The sequence below is a fragment of the Vicugna pacos genome, chromosome 9 (genome assembly GCF_048564905.1).
Source record: "Vicugna pacos chromosome 9, VicPac4, whole genome shotgun sequence".
NCBI classification, from domain to species: Eukaryota; Metazoa; Chordata; class Mammalia; order Artiodactyla; family Camelidae; genus Vicugna; species Vicugna pacos.
Genome location: NC_132995.1, coordinates 40,562,442 through 40,575,924, shown reverse-complemented (window position 1 = coordinate 40,575,924; position 13,483 = coordinate 40,562,442). Strand labels below are relative to the sequence as shown.

At 35.8% G+C, this 13,483-nt stretch overlaps 1 protein-coding gene across 9 annotated transcripts in view; it reads right to left on the bottom strand.

Annotated features, from left to right (window-relative positions):
• LRRC36 (leucine rich repeat containing 36) overlaps positions 1 to 13,483 on the bottom strand; it is a 74,590-nt gene that overhangs the window by 54,618 nt on the left and 6,489 nt on the right. For all 9 annotated transcript variants that reach the window (XR_012075717.1, XR_012075716.1, XM_006203689.3 and 6 more), the window contains exons 2-5: positions 9,517 to 9,644; positions 6,323 to 6,515; positions 5,480 to 5,576; positions 2,732 to 2,820 (exon numbers count right to left, since the gene is read on the bottom strand). Coding sequence is in view for 7 of the 9 variants with exons in the window: in XM_006203689.3 (XP_006203751.2) it covers positions 2,732 to 2,820; positions 5,480 to 5,576; positions 6,323 to 6,515; positions 9,517 to 9,644 (507 nt within the window). In the remaining 2 variants the exon portion in view is untranslated. The remainder of the gene's footprint in view (positions 1 to 2,731; positions 2,821 to 5,479; positions 5,577 to 6,322; positions 6,516 to 9,516; positions 9,645 to 13,483) is intronic.

Sequence of the window (13,483 nt, the reverse complement as noted above, 5' to 3'; positions counted from 1 at the left end):
TTTTGATTCAAGCATTCCAAGCAGATGGGACAGCATTAGTTCAGGGGCAGAGGAGGGAGAAAGGAAGAACTATTTGAGGAGGAGGGAGTGGTTTGGTTTGACTGAAAAATTGGACATTTTAGTTGAGAAATAGGAGATAAGGTTTCAGGGTAGGTTGAAGAGAGAAACTGTCAGCAGAGTATAGAGGAGCCTTGTGTGTCAGATTAAGGAGTCTTACTTTAGTAGATGAGTAGGAGCCATGGAATGGAAGTTTTTGAGCAGACAGGTATAATTATCACAGCTGAGTTTTAAGAGAATTAATCTGACAGGAAAGTGCAACATGAACTGAAGGAAGACTGAGAGGCAGCATGGTGTAGTTTTTAAGAGGACTCTGATGACCGATGGACCAGAGTTTGCAACCCAGCTCTGTCACTTACTATATAACTAGAGTAAGTTATTTCACCTCTTTAGGTTTCAGTTTCCTCATATGTAAAACAAGGATAATTATAAACACCTTGAAGGAGTTGTGAGGATTAAGTGGGATAATGCACAGGGCCTGGCCCAGTGTTTATACACAGTAAATGATAGCTATTAAGCATGCTTAATGATAGCTATTAAGAGACTTTTAGGAAAGGGAAAAGAACGCTTGTTAATTGTGAATCATACTATAGGGTATGAACATTCAGCTGGACTCTAGGGGAGGGCAGCATCAAACCCCACTCTGGTTCTGAGCATGAATAATGGGAAAGTGATGATAACACTAATGAAACCCTAAGAGCTGTTTAGGGCTGGAGGAAAGGAGTTTGTTTGGTTTTTTAACATGTTTAGCTTGAGGGGCTGGAAAATTACCCAGTGGTAATTCCAAGTGTATGTTAATAGTTGGTTTATTTCATTTTCCTGATCATGCTGCAAATGATTCAGGTGATTCCAAGTGTATGTTAACAGAAATGGAGGATTGGTGCAGAGAGACTGGTACAGATTATCAAAGCTACACCAACATACTTAAGAGTCATCTACACAGAGGAAATACAGTAAGCTGTGGAAATAGATGAGATGAATAGGGCAAAGAGTAGAGAAAGAAAAGAGACTGAAGACATAGCCTAGGTATGCTTGTTTTAGGGGTATGGGAAAAGAGAGTGGGACCTTTGAAGGAGTCAAAGTTTATGTGGTTAGGAGACTAGGATGAGGATCCAACACAGTGGCATTTCCCTGCTATCCTAAATGATTGGTGGGAAAGCACTGTTTTGAACAACTGAGCTGGTGGGAACTATTTTCCAGAAAGTTTTCTCCTAGCTTGTGACATGACCATTAACATGGTGTAACGACTTTAGTCATACTGGATTACCAACAGTGCTTACAGGCAACACTCCCCAGGGATCTAGCACAAACAGTTTTCAGTGGAAAGCAAAGCACTTCAACATTTCAAAGTAGCAAAATAAATTTTATATTAAAAATTTGCTGGCAACAGCTGGAGCTTCCAAGAACCTTTTGAAATGGGACCTGTGTCTAGTAAAGCAATCTGTTCTCAGTAGAAATTGTGCCCTTTAAACATTTTAATTCATGGAATGAATTTTTGTGTGTGATAATGACATAATATGACATAAATAAAGTTTTAATTCAGCTCATACAAAAAGAGGCAGTCAAATTATACTTTAATGTATCTTTGTCTTTCTGGAAATGGATATATAAATGCTTGTACCTAGAAAAAAGACAGGAAAGCTGTATACCAAATTAACTGGAATTCTCTTTAGGGGACAGGCTAATGAGTGATTAAAATGCTGTTCTTCACAGTTCTCAGTATTTTCCAAAATTATTACAATAGAGTTTCATCAATTTTGAAATATTAAAAAATGCTATTTAAAATGAAATAAAGCAATCCATGGTCCATGACTTTTGTGTGCTGAGACTGCCAAGGAAGGAAAATAAAAACCATACCTCACTATGACTTATTTTACTATGAAATGCTATGAAAATAACTTGTCAATTAATGTCCACATGGACAGATAAGAAGTCAGGAAAATAAAATACTGTATGTTACAAACTGAAAACACTTAATATCTAAACTACACAGTCAATCTATTAGTTATTGCTGGGATTTTAAGGATTAATTTTTAGAGTTTATATATAATTCAACAGACACTTCAAAGGGACACAGGCCTTAACATAGAAGGAAGTTTCTAGAGTAAAAGCTCATCTAATGAATGCCAACTTAATCCATAAGGGCAATGCATGCAATTTGTCTAGTGGAAAGCTTTCTCCTGGCCTATGGCATGGCCATTAAGTGGCATAACCACTGATCACAATGGATTACCAACAGTGCTTACAGGCAACAATCCCCAAGAATATAACACAAACACAAGAGATTCTGCAGCTGCAAAGGTTCAAGGTGAAGTCCAGAAAGCCAAGGGTGTGAGCTGCATTGAGGCAGATGAGTCCTGAGTCTGGCTAACGAATTCTGTGGGGGCTGGCAATGCAATTTTCAGGATGTATTAATGATGTAAAGTGGTATAAATGAAACTGTAGTCTCTGAGTACAGCTTGTGCACTTTGACGGGATTCTGGCTTAGGCTTGCTCAATAAATAGGGCCCTTCTGGCAGTGAGAGAAAGGAGGGAAAACACAAGCCAGTAAATCTTGTGCTTCTTCAAATCTGTGTTATTACTCAACTATTTTGTCTTCATCCCACCCAAGATTGGCATGAAAATAGAAACAACTAATGTTTTAATCATTTTGTGATCAGAGAAGGAAACTTACCGGTTTCAATCCTGTTATCAACATCAGTGTTGACTTTTGAGGCAGAGCTCTCATTTGTTACACAATTTTTCATTGTCTTCTCCCTAGAGCTGCCACATCGAATAATTTACTTAAAACTCAAAAGAAGCTTCTGAGATAACCAGTAAACACTATTTAGAAATCATTATTTCTGGGTGGGAAGACTTTTTTTCAAATGTTTTAGAACATATTATTTTCTCAAGTATTTCAGCTAAAGCTTTTTTTAAAGCCATAATATTTTCATTGGGAATAATGAGAGATAAAGACACTATAGTTCAGCCTTTAAAGTATGAAAGCCAGAAAATTCAGAACTTACACACTCTGTTTTCTTTACACAAACTTAGGTCTGGATTATTGAGGGAATAATGTTTTATATTATAAAATAGTATTTTCTTTTGAATTAAAAAAACTCATAGGACACGGAAAGGAAGGTTCTGCTTCCAGGAATTATAATGGAGAAAACTATAGACATTTGTTAGAAAAACACACAAGAAAGGCAAGTGTTTGCACTTGATTGATGTAGTACAGTAAGATAAAGGAAGTACAGATTGGGAAATACAGTAAGTACAGACAGCCCAGACTATAAGCCAGGCACTTTACATCTACCATTTCATTTAATCACAAAAGCTCCCCTATTAGTCTATTCCTTCCATTTTATAGACTGGAGGACCTGGAACTCAGACAGGCTTACTCAAGGTTGGAGAGCTTATATGGGATTAATGTTAATATTGGGCACTTGAGAAACATTTTACTTGTTTTTGCAATCACTATAAGGCAACAAATAGAAATGTAGTGGTGCTAATTATCTGCCTTACTAGTAAATGTATTCAGTTATACATTAACTCATCTCTGTATTTCTATAGTAAAACAAGGTGCCCCAATGCATTTAAAATAGGAATTAATTTACAAACTACATATACAAATAATTTTTAAAGAAACATTCCATTTCTTTCTACAGCAGGATGAATTTTACTTTATGTAAATTAACCTCAATAAACTTGACTTTATAAAATAGGGACTTAAAAAAAATAGGGAACTACCGATATTCTCTAAGGGCTACATTATAAATGTATAATGGATCAGAGCAGAAATAGGCAAAGTCACCAGAAAAGAGAAGGATCCCAGACCAAAAGGCACTGACTTCATTCATTTATCATTCAACAAATTATTTCTTTTTTGTTTGGTTGGTTTAGGAATTTTTTCAAATTGAAGTATAGTCAGTTTACAATGTTGTATCAATTTCTGATGTACAGCATAAGCTTTCAGTCATACATATACATACATATATTTGTTTTCATATTCTTTTCCATTTAGGTTACTACAAGATATTGAATATAGTTCCCTGTGCTATACAGTATAAACTTGTTGTTTATCTATTTTATATATAGTAGTTAGTATCTGCAAGTCTTGATATGCCAATTTATCCCTTCTCATCCCCTTCCTCCTGTGGTAACCATAAGTTTGTTTTCTGTGTCTGTGAGTCTGTTTCTGTTTTGTAAATAAGTTCAACAAATTATGTCTTAGCACCTTATATGTGCCAGACATTGTTCTAGGCTCTAGGAATACTCCAGTAAACAAGACAAGCAAGGTCCCTGTTCTCATGGAGCTTATGTTCTACTGGATGGGAAAGACAATAAAGAAGTAAACAAAAAACATTCTGGGAAATAACATTTACTGTTATGCGGATATTTTGATATCTTAACAAATTAAAACTAGTATGTATAGGAAGCAAATTACTATAAATACCATATGTTTATTATTTTATTATAAATATATATTTATTTATAACATAATGTTATATATTGTTCTATAAACACACACAACAAAACACACACACATACATATACCTAAGACTAAGAGGATATTTACCATAAGATAATGTTTATTTCTGGGTAGTGGGGTTATGAGTTGCTAATTCCTTATGTTTTTGTTCTGTACTTTTCATATTCTCAACAATAAGCACACATTACTTTTACTATCAGAAAAAAATACTAATAGGCTCATCTATGTGTGTATAGGTACACAGATGTCTGGAGGGATGTATCAAACATTACTAGTAGTTAACTTGGTAGCAGAATATGAGGTGATATTGACTTTTTCCCCATACTTTTCTGTATTATTTAAATTATTTTTTAATGAACTTCTATTTTTCAAAAATAATAAAGCAACTTTTTATTTAAAGCATCAGATTTGTGGTAGAAGATAGAGTACCTTATTTTGACTGGATTTTGGTAAAAGATAGAAAAATCTACCATTCAGATACTTCAGAGCTTCAAGGTCTGTTTACTTTTGGTTTTGTAGAAAAATGCTTTCCTTACCATCCTTTATAACAAATTTACCTCTAAGGACCCTGCCCATGATAATGTAATCCTCCTAATTCAATAGGAAAAGACTATGTACTGATTTATAACTCTACCAAGAAAGAGTTGGTAACCATTTATGGCAATGCTAAGTAGTCTCATAGTACCCTGGTCTAAAACTTTGAACAACAACTTTAGAGAAAATTTACAAAACTTATATCCAAAGAAACCCAATAACTCAAGAAAGCAAGTATGTTCCCACTGAGGATCAGATTCTCATCCCAGATAAATCTCAATATGTTGAAAAGATACTTTCATTTCTGATATGAGGATTCCTACAATTTGTAAAGATTTCTGCTGGAAAATGGAGAAAGCTAAGCACTCTCTGTCCAGAACCAAACAAAAAAATTTTTGTAAAGAATCTTCTTACCATTTTTCCACCTCTAAAAGAAAATTTTCACTGTTGCCCAACTGACTAAAATGCAGCTTGGCAGCTTTTCTCTCACTTTCTCGTACAGCTCGGTCATCTGGAGGCAAAAACCATGGTTTGAACATGTTTCTTTTTTGGAGTAAACAATAGTAGGTCAGAAAATCATATTCACAGAGTAAAAAAAAAAAGAGATCACTCTCATCTTTTGTTAGAGATGGGTTACAAAATAATGCTATTATGGTGTCACGAGTAGTAACAAATGGAGACTACCAGGATACCATAGCAACAACTGCCACCTCTGCATGAAAAGCAGAGCTTGGATAGCAAACAATCCAAATGGCCTAATCTTAAGTCTGAAAGTTACACCATTTCTGAAAGACTTTATTTAGTTTCCTTACAATAACTTTCCTCAGGCATATAATTTTGAAGTTCAACAATAAAATTATAAAGAAAAACAGAGTAGCTCATTTGAAGGAATATTTATCTTTCCTTGCTAACTAAGCCCCAGAGAGTTGTATTCATTTTCTATTACTAATACAGTTGCATAGTTGGGGCACCTAGAAAAATAAATCTCAACCTGGAAACTTTTTGTTGGGGAGGAAGTGGTGGTGAAACCATCAACTGAAGAAAACTAAAGCTGGAAGTAACTGATAGAATCATAGATTGTCATTCAATAAACAATAAAAGGACTCATACATCCTGCCAACACAAAAGAGTTACATAAATATTGACTAATAAACAAATATATCCTGCCAGTGCACACTCTGGGTCAACATCCAAAAGGTGGAGGCAGCTGGTTTAAAGTAAGCTTTTGAGGCAAAAAACAGGGGAGGGAGGTCTCACCCAGTTTCTCCAGAGTTTGTAGCGTGTACACAGCAAAGAGTCTATAATCTGTATCTTTCCTGACAACAGGATTGAGTCTCAAATCTAGTTCTTTGAGGAAGGGTAAAGGCTGTAGGCGGGACACCTCCACTAATGAAGGGATGTTGTTATAATATAAATTCAGGTCTTGGAGTGAACATAAATACTGGATGCCCTGCAAGGAAAAGACCACATTGTGAAAGTACACATTGGGAAGGACTAGGAATCTCACAGATAAAAGAAGAAATACAACTATTACTTTCCATCCTTAGACAGTTACCTGAGTCACCCATGAGAAAGGAAGGGTTGAAATTCCTATTTAGTTGCCTGAGAATAAGAACGCTGCAGCCCATTACACTGTATGTATTATACATTAGATAATTCATAATCATACATTTCCTCTTTATAAACTTTGACATCAAATATCTGCAATAAATTCTCTACTTCTGTTGCCTCCCATCACTCTCCCAATCCAATCCTTTCCAGTGGTAGCCAGGACAAGTCACTTCTGCACTTCTCTCACCCTTGCCACAATCACTCTCTGGATCCCATAAACACAATGTAAAAGAGGGAGGGAGGGAGGGAGGCAAAAGAGATGGATCTGGGGAGAAGGGCACAGAAAAATAATTAAGTGTGTATGTATATTTTCTTATATCTCAAGACTGCACTTTTAGGGTCAATGGACTTCATGGCAAAACAAAACAATGCAATCTCCAAGTCTTCCCTCCTGGACCAGTCTGGAGCCCCTTTTGTCCTTGTTTACCCCTTTGGAGTTACTGCCACCATACAAGCTCCCCATTGTCTAGTCAGTCAGTTCTCCTTGGTAGAAATGTTCTTCCTTTTTCTGTTCTCTTTCTGTGGACTTAGCAGACCACCCCTCCACTTCCCTAGCAACAGTACAACTGAAACTGGGAAACTTGAGAGGAAGAGCCACAGTTTTCCTCCTTTGCTAAAACCTACTATTGAAAGCAATTGTTTAATTTTTATGTATTTGGTTAGTTAGGTGCTTTTGGTCAACACTAAATTTCAGGATAATATCTCCAAACATGTAAACATATGTATAATCACATGCTTTTAGTAGTAAAACTGCTTACTCTAAAAGGAACTGTCATTGAGAGTTATTTCAGAGAGATAAAATTATTTTCTATCACGTATTTATAAAACAATGTTTTTATTCTCTTCTCAGTTAAAATTACCCTTTTTATTGCAGGAAGTTTAGAAAACTCAAAGATATATTCAAAACATTTCTGCATAGAAACCTGTTTACATTAGCATGCATTTCTTTCTGGCTTTTTTCAGTTCCATTAACTTCTACATTGTGAAAGGGTCAATGGTTAGGAATAGTTGTCAGTGCTTTTAGCCTCACTTTCAGGGCAGTGTATCATTAGGACTGTCTTTATTTTTAAAAATATTTTATTTATTATTGTATTTTTTAAAATTCCTTTTTGTTTTGGAGAGAGGAGGTAATTAGGTTTATTAACTTTTTTAGAGGAGGTACTGGGGATTGAACCCATGACCCTGTGCATGCTAAGCATGCACTCTACCACTTGAGCTATGCCCTCCAACACCAGGACTGTCTTTAAATGTGTCTAATGTTCCAGCTCAAGTAATCTTTTAATGTCTCAGTTTAAAAGTCAACAAAACATAGGGGGAAGGGTATAGTTCAGTGGTAGAGTGCATGCCTAGCATGCATAAGGTTCTGGGTTCAATCCCCAGTACCTCTCTTACAAATAAATAAACAAACCTAACTACCACCCCACCCCCCCTAATTTTTTCAAGTAATAAATTAAAAAATGAAAAAACCAAGGAAACAATTTATATCCTCTGCTCACTTTTCCCAGTTGGCATGAATTCGTGTATTACCCAATGTAATACTAAAAATAATCACAAAGCATTTCCCCCCTAGGGAAAATTAAGCAAAATGATAGAGATGAATACATTCAGATAAATCATAGATGCAAAACAATTTAGAAAACTAGCATTTACTAAGTGCTTCCTATATGCCAAACACCATATCAGGAGTCTTATATATGTTATATTTTGATTATATATGCTAATTTGATTAATCTTCACAACAGTTTTTAGCCAACTTACAGAAGTGGAAAGAAAGGGAACACAAAAACAAATTACAGAAATGTTCCCTCAATTTTTTTAGCCTGAAAAGAACAGATAAAAATACCTATGAGAAGAGGAGACTCAGAAGCAACTTCTGAAATTTTGGGGCTAAATACAAATGGCTGTTACCAAGTAGTCTAAAGACCTAGTTTAACTTGGAATTTCAGCTTTTAGAGTCCTAGCTGGAAATTTGATCTAGCTTGAATTTCCTTTCAGGGCCCTTAATTTTAGACCTTGATACTGGGTGTTTTTGAATGAGTTTCCCCAGAAATGCAAAACTGGCAGAATAATCCAGCTCATTAATCAGTCCCGGATGGCATGTGTGAGTCTTTCACCTTCAGTCTTGCAAAGAAGGGCTTTATCAAAACAGGCCTGTAGCTGGGCAAAATGGGAAGAGTGGAAGAAATACCATTTAAGGTATTTCTACCACAAAGAAAACAAAACTTCCACCTCCGTGTGTGTTTATGTTTTTAGAGCTCTTTCTATGTGTTTGCTAATCCTCATACATTCTGCTTAAGTGTGCTCCTATCTACTTTCCTGAACTGCCCTCTGCTCGACCATCCCCTGGCCTAGAAATTTTTCTTTGTTTTCAAAACCATCATTTTCTCCTCCTCCTAGAAAATGCTCACAGTAGCAGCTTAGGTCAGTGTTTCTCTATGTGTGTTCCATGCATCAGAATGGAACATCAGAATCCTCTGGGAATGTCCTGAGCCCACCACAGATTTATGAACTCAGAATCTCTCTCAGAATAAGGACTAAGAATTTGTACTTTTATAATTGCTCCTCGTAATTTTTTGACACACATTAAGAACTGTACTATCACCCTAGATAGTGACAGTTTAATATAGTCTTCTCTCAGTACAAAAGGAACTTTTCCCAATATTTTATAATAAAACATAAAGCAAAATTGAAAGAATTTTACAGTGAATAGTAAAATTTAGTTCGGAAACATTTAAAAGGAAGATTTTATATTCCCCAGACTGATAGTATCTGTCTTTTATTTCTTTCCATCAAAAAAATAAATTCAGCTGAACTGACTGGTTGTAGAATATAGAACTTACCTTCAGGCTAGTGATCAAATTTCTTGATAAATCTAAGGATCGAAGATTTTTAAAATTTATGAAGGCATCACCAATAGAATGGATTTTTCCAGCGTAAGATCCCTGCAATGAAAGAGACTCCACCAGTTCTGAAAAGAGATCATCAGTAGATAAATTATGATCCCTGCTTGGATAAAAGCAGCATTGGTGAAAACAGGCCTTCCTTCCTTCCAAATCTCATCTGTGAAAAGTCCTACACTCAGGGCTCAAAAGAAGATCAGATCTCCCCTTTAAAAGCAGCAGTACAGTCTAATGCAGTGATACCAAGCCTTGGTTGTATAGAACCCTTGAGTTTCTCTAACTACTCCGAAGGATGTAGTACAAGTCTCCAAAAGTTCTCAAAACAAACAAATTCAGGAATCCCACTGGTAGGATTTAGCCTGAAAGATAATACTCACAACATCTTGACAGGATAGATAATATGACAAAGATGTCAATTGCAGAAAGGTTTTAGGATAGTGAAAAGAAAGAAAGAGAGAAAGAAAGGAGGAAAGAAAGAAGGACATGGGTGAGGCAGGGAATGAAAAGAGGAAGGAAAAGGAGAAGAAAACTGCCAAGGGACTCATCAGTAGAAGAATAGACCTAGATGGCCTAAGTAGCAGTTCATTGATATGATGGACAATGAAGTAGATCTGTGACCTTGTACAAGTCATTCACTTCTCTGTGCATCAGTTTCCTCATCTGTAAAATGGAGGTAATAACAGTACTTACCTCTAAGATGCTGTAGGAATTATATGAATATCTATTTATCTGTATGTGCATGTAAAAGTACACAAAACTTTGTGTGCCTGATACATGGTGCTATGTTCATGTTAATTATTGTTATGCAGTCATTAAAAAGAATGAGACAGACTTGTAGATACGCATATGGAAATATCTCCAAGACATTAAGTGAGGAAAAAACATGACTGTGAGTGTGTGTGTGTGCATGTGTGTATGTGTGTATGTGTGTGTGACTGTGTTTTAAAGACTATGTATGTGTGTAAGTATGTGTATATGTAGACTAGACTTCTAATAGCAGTGAAAAGAGGAGAATGTCAAAATTGCCAATAAAGTGTGAAGTGTGGTGAGCCAAACTGAGTATAGCAACCAAAACTGGAAGGAGGTTCTACAGGATCCCATTTGTAGGTGAGTGCCAGGGACTGCATTAAAATAAGGTCTTAAGGTGCTTTTTAAGACAAGACTCCTCCCTGAGAGGAACCAGTGGGAGTAGAATCCACAATGAATGGGATAGAGACAATAGGTTCAAAGGAAAGGGAAGGTCCAGATAAAAGTCAGGGAGGGAAGCAGAGATAGCAGATCTCAGGAAGCATAAAGCCCTTTTTTTTAGTACTTTGTGGACACAACAGAAAAGGGAGCTCCAAAACCTTGAAACTAGAAGAGCTATTCAGCCCCACTCTTCCCACCCAAAAGAATAGGAAAACTTAATGCACTTTAACAAAGAAACACAGAAAAAGTTTACAGTCAAATTTTATATGAGGTTATTAAAACAAACAAACAAAAGAGCAGAATAACATCCCTGAAGAATGAAAGCACTCCAGAAAGATTCATCCACAAAACAAATGAAAATTGAAACTTAGTATTTCAAAACAAGCTAAAAGATGTCATAACACAAGAGGGAGAAATAAAAGGGATCCAAATTGGAAAAGAAGAGGTAAAAGTGTCACTATATGCCGACGACATGTTACTATATATATAAAACCCTAAGAGGTCCACACAAAAACTACTAGAGCTGATCGAAGAATTCAGCAAGGTAGCAGGTTACAAGATTAACGTTCAAAAATCAGTTGCATTTCTTTACACTAACAATGAATCAACAGAAAAAGAAAGTAAAGAAACAATCCTCTTTAAAATAGCACCCAAAGTAATAAAATACCTAGGAATAAATCTAACCAAGGAGGTGAAAGAATTATACACAGAAAACTATAAACCATTGACGAAGGAAATTAAAGAAGACTTTAAAAATGGAAAGATATCCCATGCTCTTGGGTTGGAAGAATCAATATTGTTAAAATGGTCATACTGCCCAAGGCAATCTACAGATTTAATGCAATCCTTATCAAATTACCCAGGGCATATTTCACAGAACTAGAACAAATCATAATAAAATTTATATGGAACCATCAAAGACCTAGAATTGCCAAAGCATTACTGAAGAGAAAGAAAGAGGTTGGAAGAATAACTCTCCCAGACTTCAGACAATACTATAGAGCTACAGTCATCAAGACAGCATGATATTGGTACCAAAACAGACATATAGACCAATGGAACAGAATAGAGAGCCCAGAAATGAACCCACAAACTTTTGGTCAACTAATCTTTGACAAAGGAGGTAAGAATATACACTGGAATAAAGACAGTCTCTTCAGCAAATGGTGTTGGGAAAACTGGACAGCAGCATGTAAAACAATGAAGCTAGAACACTCCCTTACACCATACACAAAAATCAACTCAAGATGGATCAAAGACTTAAACATAAGACAAGATACAATAAACCTCCTAGAGGAAAATAAAGGCAAAACATTATCTGACATACATCTCAAAAATGTTCTCCTAGAACAGTCTACTCAAGCAATAGAAATAAAAGCAAGAATAAACAAATGGGACCTAATGAAACTTACAAGCTTCTGCACAGCAAAGAAAACCGTAAGTAAAACAACCTACGGAATGGGAAAAAATTTTTGCAAATAACACCAACAAAGGCTTGATCTCCAGAATATATAAGCAGCTCATATTACTTAATAAGAAAAAAATAAACAACCCAATGCAAAAATGGGCAGGAGACCTAAACAAGCAATTCTCCAAGGAAGACATACAAATAATCAATAGGCACATGAGAAGATGCTCAATATCACTAATTATCAGAGAAATGCAAATCAAAACTACAATGAGGTATCACCTCACACCAGTCAGAATCGTCATCATTCAAAAATCCACAAATGACAAATGCAGGAGAGGCTGTGGAGAAAAGGGAACCCTCTGACATTGCTGGTGGGAATGCAGTTTGGTGCAGCCACTGTGGAAAACAGTATGGAGATTCCTCAAGAGACTAGGAATAGACTTACCATATGACCCAGGAATCCCACTCCTGGGCATATATCCAGAAGGAACCCTACTTCAGGTTGACACCTGCATCCCAATGTTCATAGCAGCATCATTTACAATAGCTAAGACATGGAAACAGCCTAAATGTCCATCAACAGATGACTGGATAAGAAGATGTGGTATATTTATACAATGGAATACTCCTCAGCCATAAAAACTGACAACATAACACCATTTACAGCAACATGGATGCTCCTGGAGAATGTCATTCTAAGTGAAGTAAGCCAGAAAGAGAAAGAAAAATACCATATGAGATCACTCATATGTGGAATTTAAACAAACAAACAAACAAAGCATAAATACAAACCAGAAATAGACTCACAGACATAGAATACAAACTTGTGGTTGCCAAGGGGGTGGGGGGTGGGAAAAGATAGACTGGGATTTCAAAATTGTAGAATAGATAAACAAGATTATACTGTATAGCACAGGGAAATATATACAAGATCTTATGGTAGCTCACAGAGAAAAAAATGTGACAATGAGTGTGTATATGTCCATGAATGACTGAAAAATTGTGCTGAACACTGGAATTTGACACAACATTGTAAAATGATTATAAATCAATAAAAAATGTTAAAAAAAATATAACAGAATACAAAAAGTCCATTTATATGGTTTCAGATTCCACAACTAAACTTTGGCAAACTACCATTTGTTCAGTTTTCATGTCATATTAAAGAAGACTATGCACTGAAAAAGTATTTAAAACTCCTCCATTTTCCAACTACATATCTGTGTGAGGCATGACTATAAATATATGTATAAACCAAAATAACATATCATAACAGATTTAACACAGAAGCAGATATGAGAATCTGGA